Source organism: Amblyomma maculatum, chromosome 3, assembly GCF_055883805.1.
Source record: "Amblyomma maculatum isolate TAMU_Amacu chromosome 3, ASM5588380v1, whole genome shotgun sequence".
Classification (NCBI taxonomy): domain Eukaryota; kingdom Metazoa; phylum Arthropoda; class Arachnida; order Ixodida; family Ixodidae; genus Amblyomma; species Amblyomma maculatum.
In genome coordinates this window covers 24227554-24247023 of record NC_139346.1, presented here as the reverse complement: position 1 = coordinate 24247023, position 19470 = coordinate 24227554, and the positions used below count along the sequence as shown (strand labels likewise).

Sequence of the window (19470 nt, the reverse complement as noted above, 5' to 3'; positions counted from 1 at the left end):
TTGCGACACATATGGAGTAGTAAATGAACACTTGCATTCCCTTACACCTGCATACCGAACAAAGTAGCCAAATTCAGGGGTTGAAAAGACGCCAAACATTTCATCAATTGACTTTCAATCGGTGTTCATCATGAACAGAGCATGACATGACAAACTTATTACGGAACTCAGTTTGGCAGGGTTTGCTTGCCAATGCTGCTCGCGAAGTTCTCCCGGCTCACTGCACGTGAAAGCAGACGAAATGTTTGCAAAAGCACTTAATAAGCGTTAGCTGCTCCAGCACACAGTGGTTTACTGTGACGCTTTCAGACCTGCGCGCCGAAAAAATTGCGAAACAGATGAAAAACTTCTGGACAGCATGAAAAAACAATTTGTGCCCCTGGCTACAGATGCTTCCGTTTATAGTGAAATTCAAGACAAGCGAGCAAAGATTTAAGAAACAAACGTCTTACAGCTGCTTAGGGACCATATACGCAGCTTGTGTCATTGTTTAGCGCACAATGTCATCTGCAGGAATACAGAAAGTTCTCAGAATGTGCTCAGAGTCTAATTCAATATGGCCACTGGCCTGGGAGCTGTACTGGCGGGCGGAGCTTCTGGGCTGCCCAAGGAATACTGAACTCCGGACACCTACCTGTCAGCAAGGGGTCGAGGACTGCGGGACTGAAAATCGAACATACCCTCCAAGTGCTGCAGCATATGTCTGCTTGAAGCATCACAAAACGCCTCTCTTTAGGTTACTAGCAGCTTGGCAATGCACGTCCCTCTGGCCTTGAAAATTTAAAAGCCAAGCTAATGAGTTGTATTCTTTCTCCTCCCTTTGTATTTTGTTTGCACTCTTGTGTGAAGGAAAACAGAGCCACAATTTCTTGCAAGAACATTATTTTACAGCTTCAGGTGTTGATCTCAACATAAGAACCAGGTTAACCATGCACATTTGAGAGCATATCAAGAACTAGATCAATCCACAAATGCAGAAGAAATCTTGTTTGCAGTTGACTAACACAAGTTGACCCCTGCAGTCCAGGAAGGATGCTCACTTTTGCTTCCAACCAACGCCCAGGGCATTGGCAACAGGACGGCAAGACACACAGTAGTGCTCTTCACAGCATGTCTCGAGTGAGGACACCCTCTGGTGGCTCTTCCTAAGGAGTACTGAACGCCGGACACCTACCTGTCAGCAAGGGGTCGAGGACTGTGCGGGACTGAAAATCGAACATACTCTCTAAGTGCTGCAGCATATGTCTGCTTGAAGCATCACAAAACGCCTCTCTTTAGGTTACTAGCAGCTCGGCAATGCACGTCCCTCTGGCCTTGAAAATTTAAAAGCCAAGCTAATGAGTTGTATTCTTTCTCCTCCCTTTGTATTTTGTTTGCACTCTTGTGTGAAGGAAAACAGAGCCACAATTTCTTGCAAGAACATTATTTTACAGCTTCAGGTGTTGATCTCAACATAAGAACCAGGTTAACCATGCACATTTGAGAGCATATCAAGAACTAGATCAATCCACAAATGCAGAAGAAATCTTGGTTGCAGTTGACTAACACAAGTTGACCCCTGCAGTCCAGGAAGGATGCTCACTTTTGCTTCCAACCAACGCCCAAGGCATTGGCAACAGGACGGCAAGACACACAGTAGTGCTCTTCACAGCATGTCTAGAGTGAAGACACCCTCTGGTGGCTCTTCCTAAGGAGTACTGAACGCCGGACACCTACCTGTCAGCAAGGGGTCGAGGACTGTGCGGGACTGAAAATCGAACATACCCTCTGAGTGCTGCAGCATATGTCTGCTTGAAGCATCACAAAACGCCTCTCTTTAGGTTACTAGCAGCTCGGCAATGCACGTCCCTCTGGCCTTGAAAATTTAAAAGCCAAGCTAATGAGTTGTATTCTTTCTCCTCCCTTTGTATTTTGTTTGCACTCTTGTGTGAAGGAAAACAGAGCCACAATTTCTTGCAAGAACATTATTTTACTATTCTAGTTTTGCATCATGGAGTCACAACTGATGCATGTAATGCCATTAAGGCTATGCGCAAAAAAAAAAAACAGAGGCAACGACAGGACGAGCGCTTTGTGTCTGTTTTTTGTGTTGTCTTTTTTGCGCATAGCCTTAATGGCATTACATGATTTAAGCCAACTAGCCCGACAACTCTTGTTGAGGTTCACAACTGATGCACCATTTTACAGCTTCAGGTGTTGATCTCAACATAAGAACCAGGTTAACCATGCACATTTGAGAGCATATCAAGAACTAGATCAATCCACAAATGCAGAAGAAATCTTGGTTGCAGTTGACTAACACAAGTTGACCCCTGCAGTCCAGGAAGGATGCTCACTTTTGCTTCCAACCAACACCCAAGGCATTGGCAACAGGACGGCAAGACACACAGTAGTGCTCTTCACAGCATGCCTCGAGTGAAGACACCCTCTGGTGGCTCTTCCAAAGGGCGCTTCTCCCGCTCTCCACTGTCGGCGCACCGCTGGAAGCGTGCCAAGGTGGCCAGGCCCTGCACACACATCCAAGACAGCACCCACAGCAGCCACTTGCATATTCCTGCCAAGCATCTTTTTTCACCACCCTGCTGGCTCAACCCATGGTCCAGGGGCCTGCTTTGCAGAAATTCACTCCCACACAGCAGCCACTGAGATAGGCCAGTTCTTAAGCATCTTGCCCTTGAGTTATAGACCAGATTTTTTTTACCCTTGCACGCAGCCTGCTGACGTGCTACTACTCTAGACACTAGGTGCCATCTGTCGGTGCGCCCGGCTCTGACATGAAGGGTCACGCGGGCGTCATGCGCTGAATGCGTGTCTGTGTGCAAGTGTTCTTCAACCCAGTAGTTAACGCACCCTACCACCTATGAATGTTGGCACGTCCTGCACCACTGCTCCCATTTTTTTTTTTTTTTGTGCGAGAGAGTTCTGCAGCTATTTGATTGATTGAATGTCCTTTATTGAATTGGAAGGCTCATGGCCATGGATGGGGATAAAGGGGAGTAGACAGAATCTTCATTGTTTAGGTCGTCACTCGAATCACATTGCTCTAACCAGGCCACTAAGCGAACCATACTTGGCAAATATCATCTGTGTGATTGCATCAGTTTCTAGAAGGGAACGGTAGTTCAGGCGGTAGGGTTCGATCTCGGGGCGTCCAGTAGAAAAAGCAGGGCATTCCCAAAGTAAATGAGATATGCCGCCGCAGGTTAGAGTCGTACAGTGGGGGCACGTAATCATTTTCTCCTTATACTGACGCCAGCGGGCCATAATACGTGGCGTGTAAGCCGCATGGGCGATGAGCTTATTCAAAAAGACTTCTTGACTTCGGGTGAGGTGGGTTCTTCTCGTAAAAGGTGGGTCTGGTGTGGCCACCTGCATGCTATTTGAAGCGCATTGTTCCTTCATTGACGCAATAGTATCTGTGCATAGTCTACCAGGCAAGTTAAAAACTGGAAATCGCCGTCCATAAGCAGATTGACGCACGGGTGTTTTATTGTTGTCTATTCTTTGTGTGTGATAACTGCATTTGCATATTTTTTTTTACTTTTGATTTTGCGGAAGAGAATGTAAATGTATCGAATTTTCTCGATGGTGTTATGTGGTCAGATCACAAAGGTCTGATCTGAAGGATGTTTAGGCGAAATGCGTGTTTTCAGTCACCAATCGTTCGCCTTCGGCTTTCTTCTACCATTCTTTTACGAGAATGTAAGGACAACCGCCAACAGTATATAAATTGGTACTTCCGTTCATCAGTGAGAAGTCTCTGTGGAAAATGGCCAAGTGTACTATCTTTTTGGTGTTAATTATCTGTCCGAGTCACACCAAACCGTACATGATTTCATTACATTCCATAACACTGGCCCAAATGGCTATGTGACACTTTTACATAGACAAACAGTTTCTAAATAAAATATACCCATTTCTTGGCTGCACAAGCCTGAGAGCTGGCTTGTCTATCAATATTTATTCAACTTAAAAGAATGAGAAAAACTGTTATGTGCTTAACTGCTGAACCAGAAGACGCCCACTCACTGGACACTCCCAAGAGACACAAGCAGAACGGAGCACGGTAAGGCGCATTCGTGGCATGTTTTCTTCATTCTTTTTTTCTGCGCCAGCATGTGTTCAGGAGAGGAAAAGCATCATTTTTAATTGCCGATATTTTTGGTGTTAGTGACGCTAGCTTAAAAATGTCCGCCTTGAGGAGAGGACTAATGGGATACCTATTACTCGTGTGTTTTTTCTAGTTTTAGTTAATAGCTTTTCATGGGCCTTTTACACGTCCTTCTAATTTTTTTTTCCCTGCCTTAAGAGTATGATGGGATAGCGACCTGTGGTCACTTCTAATTACCCCCACACTCATTAGAATAAAGTCATACGGTCACACCTTGCTTTTGCCAATCAGGGCCTGGACCTCGAAGTACTGATGCTGCTATATCCCTCAGTGTATCAAAGAAAGAGACTCCAACCAAACCCCAATGTTTCTGGACAAACTTAGTTCCTTACAAGCAAAGCCACTGGGGACAAAGTGACACATTGCATGAATGGCAAATGGTTCATGCTCAGAAAAGCCCAGTGCTCTAGACCACAGCTCACGACTGGTCCACCCTGCCGAGAGCTCACCTCATTGGTCTGCCTTGCACTCAATCAGGTTCGAGGAATTACGACCACATTTCGGCCAGTGTTACCACGGCAGCTACTAAAGCCACTGCACAGTTTCTAGCATACACAGGTCTGTGCAGTACTAGCCATGCCTTGTGCCTATTTTGGGTATGAGCTCTCATCTTTTTTCCTTTTCCCCATCTTCAAGAAAGTAGTACAGGCTCAGGGCCCAGAGGAAAATGTTAGTGGCCCACTACAAAAGCCACTAAATAACCTGTAACACTGGTGGCAGGGGGCAGCTGAAGGTTAGGTGGGCAGATGAGGTCAAGAAGTTCACAGGGATTAAGTGGTTGCAGCTAGCACAGGACAGGGTTAATTGAAGGAATATGCTAGAGGCCTTCGTCCTGCAGTGGGTATAGCCCAGCTGCTGACGATGATGATTTTTCACTATCCACCAGCATAGCAACTATTGTCCTTCTGCCAGAAATGTGATGCCCATAATGTAGCCTTTGTCAAAAGTGTACAGCCCGGGGGGGTCTACTTCTGAGCAGTGTAGTGGCGCTAATTTAGCATTAACGGGAGCCCTTCCCATTGGAGCACAAAAAATCTTCTTACCAACAAGAGATTTAGAACATTGAAAATGCATTACAAGCTGCACGACGTAGTTCTGGAGCAGACCCCCTGGGCTCTACACTTTTGACAAAGACTGTACATACACAACAGTGCACTGGCTTGGCTCCATACATGCACGCACATGCGCAACCGAAACGTTGCACAGCGCTGCCACCGGGTGTGGATTGGTCACCTTGAATGTGCGAGGCTCCGTGTAGGTGAGGTCAGACAGGATATGGCGGTCCAAGGCCAACTTGCACTGAAACAAAGGGACGCGACTCATCCACTTGTGGCAGAGCAAGGTGCCTGCGAGGTCTACTCTTGGCAACCAGCTCCAGTTGGACACAACACAAGAACAAGGCGACAAATGCCCCTCAAAGAAGAAACAATATCAACCAATTCTTGTCATGTTGCGGATAACATTCCCTCAGATGTGCTATGTGATGCTGCGAAATGGCAGATGAAAGGGGATTCACCATGGTTTCACTGGGTGCCGGTTGCCATTTGCTACAGACTGCATCGATGCAGATGGCACCATCATCTCGGAGAGCTTGCACAGGAAGGAAACAAAGAAGGAAGGATGAGATGTCACTACTTCACAAAGTTCGGGTGCTTCAATGTCACCTGTCAGCTAGCAGCTGCTAGAGGTATCCTCTTGATCTTTTGGTCACAATGCCGACACCACCAGATTTCTGGAGAAAGGGCCCTTTAAAACTATCAGAGTAAAATGGTCAATTACTAAAGCATTTCTCACTCTCTAAACAAAATGATAACTATATGACAGAATTATAAAGTCTAAAAGTTTGATTCGGTGCCTGTGGTCCGCTTAGCAGACTGAACAATAAAAAAATGATAACTGATTTAACGCAATTTGACCAAATGCAAATTTGGTGCCCTATCGCTTTTGTTTCTGGTTGCACACACTTATTAGCATACAGCCATGATCTAGCACACTATGTGAAAGGCAACCAGACACAGACACAAAGCTCTGCAACAACCAAACTGTACATCCATAACTACAGCGCAAAAGACGGACAGAGATGAAGGAGGGACACCACAGAGCGCTGTGTGGTGTCCCTCCATCTCTGTCCTGTTTTTTGCGCTGTTGGTTGGTTTGGTTTGCGGGTTTAACTTCCCAAAACAACTCGGGCTATGAGAGACGCCATAGTGGAGGACTCCGGAAATTTCGACCACCTGGGGTTCTTTAACGTGCACTGACATCGCACAGCACACAGTCGCCTTGGTCTTTTGCGCTGTAGTTATGGATCATCGAAAACACCAACTCGCCCAACAACTGCTTTTGCCAAGCCATACAAACGTGCCTGCATGGCTCAGGAGTAGCAAGTCTGTGATTTTCGTCTCAAAAGTGCTGCCCAAGAAGGCAACTCCTGTCGATGGCTTCATGACTTCAGAGAGAGACACACACTGGCAGAATCAGTGAATGGGGTGAAAAGAAAAACAGCGGTTGGCAACAACATGCACTGTATTACTCGACCAACAATTCATAGCAGCGTTCAGTGCACTAAAAGCTGCCGTGTTTGATTGTTGGTCGAGTAATACAGTGCACGTTGTTGCCAACTGTTTCTCTTTCAAGCTATGTAAGACAGCTGTCACCATGGAACGCCACACCTGCTGCGATGACCCTTCTGCCTAATGCTCCACTAAGTGCACAGTGCTTTCCTAGGCACCAGTGGCCACAATGGCACCTTACCATCACCACTGTCCACTTGGGTGACAACAAGTGGAATGGACAATTTCTTTAACCCCGTTCCCTCTCTGTCTGCACCTAAGCTTGATGGCACACTCATGGAAAATAAAAACAAAATGGGCTTTCCCCAGTACAACGATGGCTGCACAAATTCTGAGACTGCACCTCCACACTTGAGTCTGTTGCGGTGCCTGCACAAACTACTCAGGGCAACCACCTGCGTGTGGAGCTCTCTGCTTCACCGCAATGCCTGAGTCACTTAACACGGGCAGACTTATGCTGCAGATGCTGCACACATTCATGTTTCACACAGTTTTCAGACCATCCTTCAGCACAGCACGTGCCAAGCAGTGCAAGCAGACAGCACGATCAGAGCTGCCTCCAGCAAACGAGTATGTATGTGTTCCCCACAACCAAAGGGTTGCGACAAGCTTCTAACTACAACAAACTGTCGCAGCCTCCCTTTTGACAACAGTCCCTCCAGGAAGCTGCTTGCGGTTGCAGAGTATGCCACATCAAGCTTGCATGAGCTGCTTAGAGCTTGGGTACAGCACTGTGTTCAAAGCACGTGCTGCCAGGAGAATGACACAACTGCGTGGCACCCAAGCGGGTGATATGAGTGAATCTCCAGCAACAGAACTACGGATGCTAGTACATGCACAGCAGTACTATAAGACAAATGTATAACACCACCGTTCAGAAATTCGAGAGTGGCTGAAAGCAATGTTATATGCCTTACTTTAGACAGGGCAATGTAGAAGGGCTCGTAGGAGATGCCATGTTCCAGTGATGCTGCACCTATGCGGCCCATCCACAGCTGCATGAGAAGAAGCCACACACGATGAGCAACCCCCGGACAGATGGGGCCGATGAGGAAACAGCAGCTGGTTTACACCAATGTAGCACAACCATGAACATGCAAGACAGAAGTGTCACATCCAGCCTTTTCTATACAGTTAGTACTGTTCATCTGAAGCATAACTTAATTCAGTGGTCAATTACAGTGGTATACTTCAGCCTTGTTTTCATCCTACCTTTGTGCTTCTTTCTTCTTTAATGATTTTACCTGCCCCTTTTGCCTATGTTTTTACCTATTAGTTTTTTGTGTTGGCCCTTAACACTGTCGGGTTTTATCGCTTTTAACTTCATTTTTGCGCCTCCCATTTTGGTCATTTTCCTGATATGACTACTTTGTGCTTACATTGTATGGTAAAGCTTTGTTTCCACCCCTTCACGTTACCAGTGTATGCGTTTTGCTCCAAGATAAAATTTCAGTTGCCTGTGTGTGTCTTTTCATTTGTGTTTACTGTTTCTGCGAGTGTGTTGATTACAGCCCAAGAAATTACTATTGGATGCATCCAAATATTGGAGGAGCAATTACTATTGCATACTTTTTCATCCATCTGTTATTGGCACAGCACAAATATACACAGGCAAGACGCAACTGGTGTGGCTTGCATGATCTACTGCCACTTGCACTGCATACATTAATTTCATTTGTTTTTGTTTGGTTCCTTTTTTTTTTTTGTTCACCATTTCTTCCTTCCTTGTGAACACACCTGCAGAGACATTCAAGATTTATCTCAATGCACGTGCTAAGGGGAAGTGTGCTGCTTTAACGTACCTTGCACCACGCTTTGTTGTTTCTCACACTATGAGTGTGAGAAACATATTGTCACGACTCAAGCCACAGGGAGCCATGAAGGTACACGTAGACAAGGACCCGAGAATGAGGTCGGCTTCTAGTTCCGATCACAGAGTCTAGCCCCAGCGCATCTCTCGAGCCAACAACCACTTCGTCGTCATCGTCACCAAGCACGGCAGTCGCGCGGCGCTAAGCACGTGGCATTATTCCCCCCCATGAAAGAAAAACATCGTCACGATGACAAAGTGAGAGGAGAAAAAAAAATTAGGTGTGAGGTGAACTGTACAATAACTCAAGGTCTCACTTGCAGGAAGCGCTCAGTCACACGAAAAGTACGGCTTTAAGCGCATCACGTGCACAATTTCAGGCCGCTGACGCCGAACAGTGACGGTCACAGTTCCATCTGGAATAACTTCACAATTAACGCTGTTTAAGCGGCGCAGGACTTTACAGGGTCCAAAATACCGGTGGAGCAGTTTCTGGCACAAGCCTTTGTGGCGCACAGGGCTCCACACCCACACTTGGTCCCCTGGTTCGTAGTGGACTTCCCTGTGCCGAAGGTTATAGTGTCGAGCGTCGGTGGCATGCTGCTCCTTGATGTGCAAGCGACGGACTTGCTCGGCCTGTTCTGCAAAATGGGTGGCATCGGGTACGACCGCTTCATACCCGCACGGGAGCATTGCGTCCAACATCGTGCAGGCCTCCCTGCCATATACGAGACGGAACGGCGTAAACTTCGTGGTTTCCTGCAGTGCCGTATTGTAGGCGAAGGTGACATATGGCAGGATCTCGTCCCACATTTTATGTTCAACATCGATGTACATTGAGATCATGTCCACCAAAGTTTTGCTGAGTCGTTCCGTTAGGCCATTTGTCTGATACGCTGTTGTTGTGTGATGCTCGGTATGGCTGAGAGAGTTAAGGTGTCCCGCAGTAGCCGTGCTGTAAACGCCTTTCCTCAGTCAGTAATGATGGTCGAAGGTACACCGTGTCTGAGCACAATGTCGTTCATAAAGAATCGAGCAACTTCGCCGGCAGTACCTCGGACAAGGAGCTTCGTTTCAGCGAAGCGTGTTAAGTAGTCTGTGGCGACTACGATCCACTTGTGTCCGTTCGAAGATAAAGGAAATGGGCCTAAAAGGTCCATTCCCACTTGGTCAAAAGGTGTGAGGGGTAGTTCGATAGATTGTAACATGCCGGACGGCTTGAGCACGGTTTTTCGCCGCTGGCATTGTCGACAAGTCTGTACAAAACGTCTAACGCTCGCAGAAAGATGTGGCCAGTAATAGTTCTGCCGGAAGATGCGTGTAAAGCCAAGATGACCTGAAGTTGGTTCGTCGTGGCAGGCCAGGAGGATTTCGTGCCTTAGATCAGCTGATATGACTAGCAGGTATGTTTTTGCACTCGACGTAGAATTCTTTTTATCAAGCACCCCATTGCGGAGGCAATACGACGACAGCCCCCGAGCAAGATACCGGGGTATTGTAGGATGCCCACCTTCAAGATGGTCAATAATCAGTCGCAGCTCAGCGCCGGCACGCTGTTTGGAAACGAGGTCGGACGTAGCGACTGCTCCAAGGAAGCTATCGTCATCGGTGGCATCTGACAAAGGAGGGCTGACGGGCGTGCGGGACAGGCTATCAACATTGGTGTGCTTTCGGCCAGACTTATAAATAACATTGAAATGAACTCCTGCAGGCACAATGCCCAACGTTCTAAGCGACCACAAGGACCCTTTAAGTTTTTCAGCCAATACAACGAGTGACGGTCAGTGATGGCGCGAAACGGTCGGCCATAAAGGTACGGGCGGAACTTGGCAGCGGCCCATACTACCGCCAAACATTCTTTTTCAGTGGTGGAATAGTTGCACTCAGCACGGGAAAGTGCACGGCTGGCGTAGGCAACTACTTTCTCGACCCCATCTTGGTGCTGAACTAGAACGGCACCAAGGCCAACGTTGCTCGCATCCGTGTGCAACTGTCGGCATCATCGTCGAAATGTGCCAGGATCGGGGGTGACTGGAGCCGGCGTCGTAACTCGTCGAAAGCCATCTGCTGCTCGGCGCCCCAGGAAAATGATGCGTCATCTCGAGTCAGGAGTGTCAGAGGGCTGGCCATCTGTGCAAAGTTTTTGATAAAGCGACGATAATAGGAGCACAGCCCCAAAAACCGTCAGACTGCTTTTTTGTGGGCGGGGACGGGAAAGGCAGCAATGGCAGCAAGTGTCTCAGGGTCAGCTCGGATGCCATCAGCACTCACGATGTGCCCAAGAAACTTCAATTCGGTGAACCCGAAGTGGTACTTTTGAGGCTTGAGAGAAAGACTGGCAGACCGGACGGCTTCGAGAACAGTTCTCAGGCGGCGCAGGTGTTCCGTGAACGTCGGTGAAGAGATTATCACGTCGTCGAGATAAACAAGGCATGTCTGCCACTTAAGACCTGTGAGCACAGTGTCCATCATCCGCTGGAAGGTGGTAGGAGCACAGCAGAGCCCGAATGAGAGGACGCGGAATTCATAGAGCCCATCTGGTGTTACGAAGGCAGTTTTCTCCCAGTCAACTCTCATCAAGCCACAGGGAGCCCTGAAGGTACATGTAGACGAAGACCTGAGAATAAGGTCGGCTTCTAGTTCCAATCACAGTCTAGCCCCAGCGCGCCTCTCGAGCCAACAACCACTTTGTCATCATCGCCATCGTCACCAAGCACGGCAGTCGCGCGGCGCTAGGCACGTGGCAATATATTGCGTGCTATAGCAGCGCTTGACATCAAGACCATGGTCTCAAAGATATAGCACCACTGGTTGCAAAAAAGGTGTTATAGATTACCTGTAATACATTAGTGAACAACGTACATAGATTAATGAGACTGTTAATCATATGAAAAGAATTAATCAATGCAAAGCAAAACTTCAAGGAAATGTAGTTTATTATTGCGCACAATCTTTTATACTTGAAATGCATTACATGCCAGTCTGTTCAAGAACAATGAAAAAAAAAAAAAAAGCTAGATTATAACATTTGCCCAACACTGTGGCCAAGTATGATAAGTAACTATGCGTGGGCGTGACATTTGATCTTTTACACAGTTACTGACTGACAGGTAACAGTTCAGTGCAAGGTCTTGCATTTTTATTCTATCGGGGAACTCTGATCATCAAGCTGACACTACAGCTTAGTGTCAGTCTTCTAAAATGCTAAAATATGAGACCATGACAATGACCAACCAGCTCAACTTGAAAGCCTAATCATCAAGCACAGCATCCAAGCTTCCCATGGGTCTCCCTCCTGTTGTTGTAGCCACCTTGCAGCCACAGGTTTGAGGTTTGAGCTGCCACAGTTTCTCGCCCATTAACTCTTCTTTTTTTCTCTCCTGATCCTTCAAGTATACGGCATTTCCACTGCTTTCCGTTTAACTTTCAGCACTGTGTTCTTTTCCATGTTCACGTCTACTTTCCCGCCACTAGTCCACTGTCACCTTGAAATTCTTGCAGCTCAAGAACCTACTGGTCGAGGTCACCATCAGTAACTTGGTTCCAAATATAATGCACATACGCACTTCACACTGAGAAAAAAGTGCACGCCAGCCTCAGCACACAACATGTAACCATGTTAAAGGTATACCCTGTGCGCTGACAATTCAGTATTCTAGAAAACATGAAGCGCATGCAGCCACAAAGCTGTACACAACAGAACCAGCAGAGAAAAATGAAATGGCACTTGCACAGAAATGTTTTCTTGCATATAATATGTGTGTGTGTTTGTATGTGTGTGCGTGCATGCATTTGTGTGGTGTGTGTGCGTGCACGCGAGAGAGAGAGAGAGAGCATTACTGTTGCTCCCGCTAAGCAGTAATGAAAAGTGAAAAAATCTGAAAGCATTCATGTGATCAGATTTTCTCATAAAACAAAGTCTTCAACGAAATCACAGGAATAAAGCTTGGCACCCATGTGTTGTATGATGTGCACATTAGAGAACCCCCACATGGTCAAAATTTCCGGAGCCCTCCACTATGGAGTCTCTAGCAGCCTGAGTCACTTTGGGACGTCACGTTAAACCCCATAAACCAAACCAAACCATACCGTCAGCAGAATAATGGATGTAAGAACCTGTCCTGTCATTCCTCTACTTCTTTTTCTCTTCCCTGTGTTCTCTCTCTCTCTCTCTCTCACACACACACACAGCTAATGTAGCTCCACTGGAACGAAAAAAGACTTATTATGCATGCATTCTAAGCAAAACGGCTGTCTTGAAGTTTTCTCACCGAGAGCAAAGCTAAGTGTGCACTACATAACCCTCCAACACCAATTTACTGCAAAAGGATGTGTACATTAAAGTAGCCGCTTTGCAGTACACTTCTGAAGCAGTGATGCTCTTCACTTTTTTTAAGCTGGGTGCAAGAAAGGCTTTTTCAGCAACGTTGTAAAAAAAATAAGCCTGAGCTCCATATTGATGCCCACATCCGTCTCAAAAAGTGGTCATTGTGGGCTCGGGATTGGTCACAGAGGGAGGAGATTCTCCATCTCCTGCTTCTAAAAAGGTGGTGTCCGTTCCACATCCACCACAATTTGCTAGCACATATTGTGCAAATAAAGCTGTATAGGCTGTCCGTAGATCCACGCTTTAGTACGCAGCTTCCAGGCTGTGTGCTTCAAACTATATCACCCCCGGGGCTGATATGGAAAAAGAGTTCTAAGGACAATTATGATACTCCGTAATGCCAAATTGGAGTGCAGCTATGCAAGCGTTTTGCGACATATTGAGGCAAAGAACGCTTGTGTAGCCACAAAGCACTCTTTATTTTTATCACGACCCAAAGAGAATCTCTGAGGAGAAGAGAAGGAAGAGCCAAGCAGAGCTTGTGGCTTTTCTATCTTGTTTTGAGAAATCCTCTTTGGCTCGTGACTCTTTACTTGGTTACATAGACAACGGCAACGTGGCTCAGCCGCCAAATAGGCACATAAGTGCTAGAAGAATGCACAGAAGATGCAGAGATGACCTACCTGGCCCAGCGCTCTGCGCTTAACTTGCCGTCCTTCCTGGGAGTGGGTCAGGGCTTTCTGCACGCTGCGAATGGCCAACCGGTAGCAGTTGCGCCGCCTGCCATAGAAGTTCTGCACACAGGCCGGAAGAAGCCGCAATCAGACAACAAGCAACATGCCAAGGCATTAGTCACATCTTTGCAATGCAATAAACCTGCTTCAAAATGCACAGATATTTAATCCAGAAACGCATTCCTGCTTACCCCTGAAAAATTTTTCCACCAGTGTAGAATGCCTTAATTTCGACTAAAATCGTAACTATTGACTGAATGCTCACTTGCACAGACAAGGCTGCAAATACTGCCAGGATAACACCTCCAGTATTTTTAAATAAATAACTATGCCGATGCAATTGCGACAAGGCTATTTTTATTAATAAGATGGGGCACCAATGTAAGGAGGCCTGGGCGAAAGCTAAAGAGCAAATCCTTTAGAGTAAGCAAGTACCGGAAGACTGGCTATAGCACAAAGGTAAAGTAGAGAAAGCCACTACTCATTCATACAGGCCCACTGTGATAATATCAGCCCCATATTGTCGCCTATGGTTAGCCTGGCAATGAAAGCTATTGAATATAGGGTAGATAATGGGAGGAGCCTCAGTTTGTAGTATTGCAATATATTCAAATGGCTATGACACAATTTGGTCGTTATTGTTGGCTTTTCTAGATATAAAATGTGGATATGATTATGTAGGTTCAGAATTACTATGGCGCAATAAATAGAGCTCATAAGGGTAGCATACAAAGATATTACAGTGGAAATAAACTGGAAAGAGATAAATAGCACTGAGGAGGCAAGCATAGGAAAAGGTTTACAACAGGGCCGCCCTTTGTCGCCACTTTGTCCGTGATTGATATAGCAAGGACAAAATACATGCTAGAGAAGAGTAGTACTTGGTTTAACTAAACGAACAGTTGACAAGGACTAACCACAGCCCAATGTCTCCCTGGTTAGGGCACATGCTGCTGACTTGCTACTTTCTGCAGATGGCCATGGCAAGATACAACTCCTCTCGGAAGTAAAACTCCTCCTCGACATGAAATACCATGCATAGAAAATACAAATATCTGGGGATGTGATTTAATGAAGGAAAAACATACTGTATTTTCGCGATTCTAAGCATACCACCCATCCCAACTTTGCAAAAAATATTTGGAAAACACAAGTTGTGCATGCAAACCTAAGCATGGCCTTTTTTTGCGAGGAAGAGAGGGCAGACAAGGCTGCCAGCACAATTGTTTGCTCAGTCGAGCGGCAGCCGCTAGAGACTCTAGGTGCGGCACAACATGCATCCAGCTTCTTGTGTTGCTACATTCCGACACTACACAACAGCTGGCAGCACATAACGCCAAAAGCTGGCCGAAAGTGACTCCGATCAGAAAGTTGTGTCACGTGGTCCTGGAATCAGCAATCATTCAGTGAATTTTGGTAGGTTACGCAGGGATTGCAGGCCCGCGCTGCTTTGTTCCCTATCAACTATTTGGCATCCATAATGCAAGTCGGAAGGAGTTTGAAGAGGGCTGCCACAGCTTGAATTTCAAGCACACTTCAGTCACATTTGTGGAAGATGTGTGCCAAATAAGCAAACTGTTATTTCTGGCACTCTTCTCATCAAGCTTTGACAAGAAAATGGGGAAGGTAGTTTAGATTTTTGAATCTAAGCACCCCCCTTACTTTGGACATCGCAATCGTGTAAAAAAATAGAGGGTGCTTAAAATAACAAAGAACATAGATAAAAATATGGAAAGAGTGAGCCTTATTGAAGCACAGAGCACTATGAGGATACAGAGTGGAAGGACATAACGGTTCCGGGGCTGACATTGTGAGCGTGATTTTGTAGAATAGTGGGCAGGTCGGCCCTAGGGGCTTCTGGAAAAACAAAGATATGGATGTTCCAAAGGATGACTGCACTGGAAGCACACAGTAAAATACCATTTGAAGTGAAACTGGGAACACCTAATGAGAAGAAGTGGGCTGCCAATGTTTTCAGGTATTTGCACAGTAAAAATATGGACACAAAGTGAAATAAAAGGACTAGGAAGCTTACTAGAGACTATATGCAGACAACAACAGGGAGAAGGAAGTTACCACAAACATTGCTCTGTGTGTGTCCTCTATCTTCGTCCTCGTCCTTCGCACTGTTTAAAATGTAATCATAAACAACCAACTAGCCCGCACCTCAACGCTTGTAAGCATCAAAATGAAATTCCACAAAGCAGACTGCTCTCTGGAGACATAAAATAGGAAAGAAAGAATTACTCTGTGAATACAGGGATGGACAGAGCGACATCTGAAAGAAAATGCTATATGACATTCAAGAGACAGTGCCCCTTGTCAATATTTGCACAGCATGCAGAAGCACAAGCTATGGAAAAATGTGCAAGAAAGCACCACACACAAGAGAAGGACAGATAGAACAGGACAAGAACAAACTATAAACTGATTTATTTAAGGGCTGAGCTCCTAAATATAAAAAAAAAAGTGAGCATATGCGTAAGGTACATTTACGCACCTCAACACTTGTAAGCATCAAGCACACACATCATACCCTAAAAGACAGAGTTCAAAAATGGAAATTAGGTTTTGCCCAGGCCCACTGACACATCACTGATGCAGTTATCACTGTTTATAAAAAAATGCTTCCAAACTTTCATGTGCAATGGCACTGCTGCCCCTGCCAAGAATCCATCTCCTGAAGATGTGGGAGACATTTACAGTTTCTGCAATGCTCAGACAAATTTTTACTCTTATCTGTCTGCTGATGAACATTCACGCTCCTTTGCACGATCATTTATGCAGTGCCCTATCAGGCCTATGTAGACCTCTCCACATGTTAGTGTGCCACCACTGAAAACTATACGTGTAAACCATACCTGCCGCGAATTTTATGCAGGATTTCGCAAGCTTTTTGTCATAACCACTGTTCCTTTCTTTATGCTTTGCTATGTGTGAGCACAGCTGGCCTAGCCTCTTTGGTGCTGAGAAAACCATTGGTACTGCATGCCTCTTGACCACTTTCTTAAGGCTGTGTGCGATCTTGTGCATGTAAGGTACCACAACAGGTTTCGTACCACAGCCTTCTTGCATCCTTTCCCTTTCATCCTCTGGAGAAGGGCTTCACAGTTCTATGTGTTCTTTTCTTGTGCGTCATGTTCTTTAGTGCATTCTCCAATGGCTTCTGCAGACAGTAATCGACTAGCCCAACAACAACACTTGTTCATGCAGAAGCAGTGCAGAAAATATTCAACATGCTCAGGTAGAGAGTAAATCTATGCATCCAGACATCAAAGAGAATGTGGTCACCCTTACAGAAACCTCGGCTTTTATGGATCACAAAATAAACACACGAGCAGTTGAAACGAGCAAGGGAAGACTAGTGGAGTTAAACCAGAAAAAAAAAAAATTGCACAGACCAATACAGAAATCAAAATCATACAACTTATAACACGGAAAAATATTATAGCACGAAAGAACAACATAAGTGGGAAAAAAAAATACAAAAATAGATAAGGAGCCATTTCAATTCACTAAGCTAAGTGGCACTAGCCATCATTCCGATTTGAAAGGGGTACCAGTAATATCCACATAACAGTTGCCAAATTTTCAGCTACATTTGTCATCACTTTGTGGTTACACTTTAACTGGGTGTGGCTGCTCGTGGCCACACTTTCCCATCTGTATTTCACAGCCACACTTTTGAGTCCTTGCTGCAAAATTCACCTGGATAACAATCCAGGACCCATTTCCTGGAGGCGTTCATGCTGAATGGTTGTAGCCTGGATGGCTAATACTGCACTTGCAAAGAGCGACAATAACTGCCGTTCAAAAGCGAATATCACAAAACTTCACTTTAAATATGTGCTTTGTTAATAATATCAAAGCAAATTTAATACAGAGATGTAGCTTGAATCAGAAGCAGTGAGGCCAAATTGGATCCATGGGGTGACTAGATGGGGAAAACAGACAATGCCGCATTTGTCTCAATCTAGCCACCCTTGAAGTCATACAAATGAGCCCGAATACGATGGGCTGCTTTTCATGAGACTGATCAATGTCTCACGTTAGTTTTTAGCTGGCCACTCTACCAGGCAGATTTCTGTAAAAAATGCATGTGGCCCTTTCCAGGCGAACATTTAAACTTGTGTGACTGCTATACGGAACCATATTTCAATTTATTTCAGCAGAAACCTGTAGTTATTCTGCTGCGTTCCAGCTGCAGCCAACTGGGAACCAACTGGAATCAAGAGGGAATTCTTCCTTATACCAGTTTGACCAATTTATTTTTCGAAAATCACCTTGGGGCTTCGTATAAATGTCAAATTCACCATACACGTTCGCAGCACACCCCGGTCACAACTGTGGTGGCCTCTTGCACACTCTAGTTTTGCAATGACCTGCACATCCACGGCACATCGACGTCTATTAATACCTTTCCGCAAGCTGTGGCTGCACAACATGCAGTGTTCGAGCGCGTGCTTTCGCTCGCTCAAATTGGGCCACTTCACCTAGTCAGAATATAGCAAATGCAGATCACAACGCAACTGCAGCGTGTTTCATTTCACTGACAGGGTAATGAACCCGGCAGCACGACAGTACCAAGCACCGCCGGCTTCACAATTTCGTACGCACAAGGTTAGAAGCAGCTGAGACATGAGGTACTGCAAAAGTGACTGAAGTTCCCCAAGAAATCAAACATCAAAAAATCGGGAAAGCAACAGTGATCTTCATTCGCGGCGCGGTCTACAACTCCTGCCCACTCGCACCAGTCCGAAAATAAAGGTTCTTACCGCGGAGAGCTGAAAGATGCGCTGTCTCTTCCAGAACTTGCTCGAGCCACTCTTGACCTTCACTCCGAAATTAAGAGCTGTAAGAAACACCATTATGCCGTCGTTTTAAAGCGGAAAAAACACCAGCGCGTTCACACCACGTGCGCGAACACAAGCGCTTCTGCAAGCCGGGAGAATGTTTTTGCAGATCGTCGATGCGCAATCACGTGACACATGGGTGACGTAGCCTACACGTCACGTACGCGTATCTCGCATGCATTGGTACACAGGCCAAAACTATAATCAGCGACAGGTAAACGGCTGTCTGGAATTTTGCAAAAGGACGGATCTCAGAGGAGGCCAAAAAGATTCTTCTCACAAATCCCATTACTAGAACCATATCCATCATATGGATACCAGCACACGAGTCTGCCCCTGGCAACGAAGCTGCGCACCTGCTGGCCCGAGATCTCTACCACCGGGCAGCGGTAGAACAGCCCGAATGCAAGGGAATTAAATATTGCGCTATCACATACAATGAGATCACAGAATCTTACAAATTAGATCGAAAAGTATACCCTCCCCCAGATCAGTCTCTCACTAACAATGAAGCACGCATCTGGAGGCGATTACAAGCCGATAAGTACATCTGCCCTGTCTGGGTTTTCTAAACACAGACCGGGGAGGAAGAAGATTCTAAATGTAAAAATTGCGGACAAAAAGGCACGCTAGATCATATAATATGGCAATGCGCCGATTCCCCAGGCGCCGGCATTAACATTGATAGTAGAGAAGCCTGGGAGGTTTGGCCTTTGTTTGGCTGCGGAGCGGAGATCCCACCGTTCAGCGGCACGCGACCCGCCTGGCGGCTGAGGCCGTGAAGAGTGCTTGTAACCTCACCTGACATCAGCCTGCGGGGCCCTCCTCACCCGCTCCCCGGTCTGCGTGCCGGGGGCGGGAGATGAGGGGCTCCTTTTCGGTGGAAATAAAGTTTTCATTCATTCATTCATTCATTCATTCATTCATTCATTCATTCATTCATTCATTCGCGGAGTCTTTTTCTTTTTTTTTTCCTTGTAAGATTGGTTGGTTGTTGGGGTCTTT

The 19470-nt window shown here is 46.1% G+C and overlaps 1 protein-coding gene across 1 annotated transcript; it reads right to left on the bottom strand.

Moving 5' to 3' along the window:
* Positions 1 to 1949: 1949 nt before the first annotated feature.
* mRpL20 (mitochondrial ribosomal protein L20) lies at positions 1950 to 18575 on the bottom strand. Its single transcript, XM_084597360.1, has 5 exons — positions 18388 to 18575; positions 13562 to 13672; positions 7659 to 7736; positions 5405 to 5470; positions 1950 to 2507 (listed from the first exon to the last, which is right to left on the bottom strand). The coding sequence occupies exons 1-5, from the start codon at positions 18478 to 18480 to the stop codon at positions 2400 to 2402; spliced, it is 456 nt and encodes a 151-aa protein (XP_084453486.1). The 5' UTR covers positions 18481 to 18575; the 3' UTR covers positions 1950 to 2399.
* Between the last annotated feature and the right edge of the window lie 895 nt (positions 18576 to 19470).

Coding starts and splice junctions, on each gene's coding strand:
- mRpL20 (XM_084597360.1), bottom strand. CDS start 18,480: ATGGTGTTTCTTACAGCTCTTAATTTCGGAGTGAAGGTCAAGAGTGGC. Junction 7,737..13,561: donor AGCGCAGAGCGCTGGGCCAG/GTAGGTCATCTC, acceptor CTTCTCATGCAG/CTGTGGATGGGCCGCATAGG. Junction 5,471..7,658: donor TCTACATTGCCCTGTCTAAA/GTAAGGCATATA, acceptor CCTTTGTTTCAG/TGCAAGTTGGCCTTGGACCG.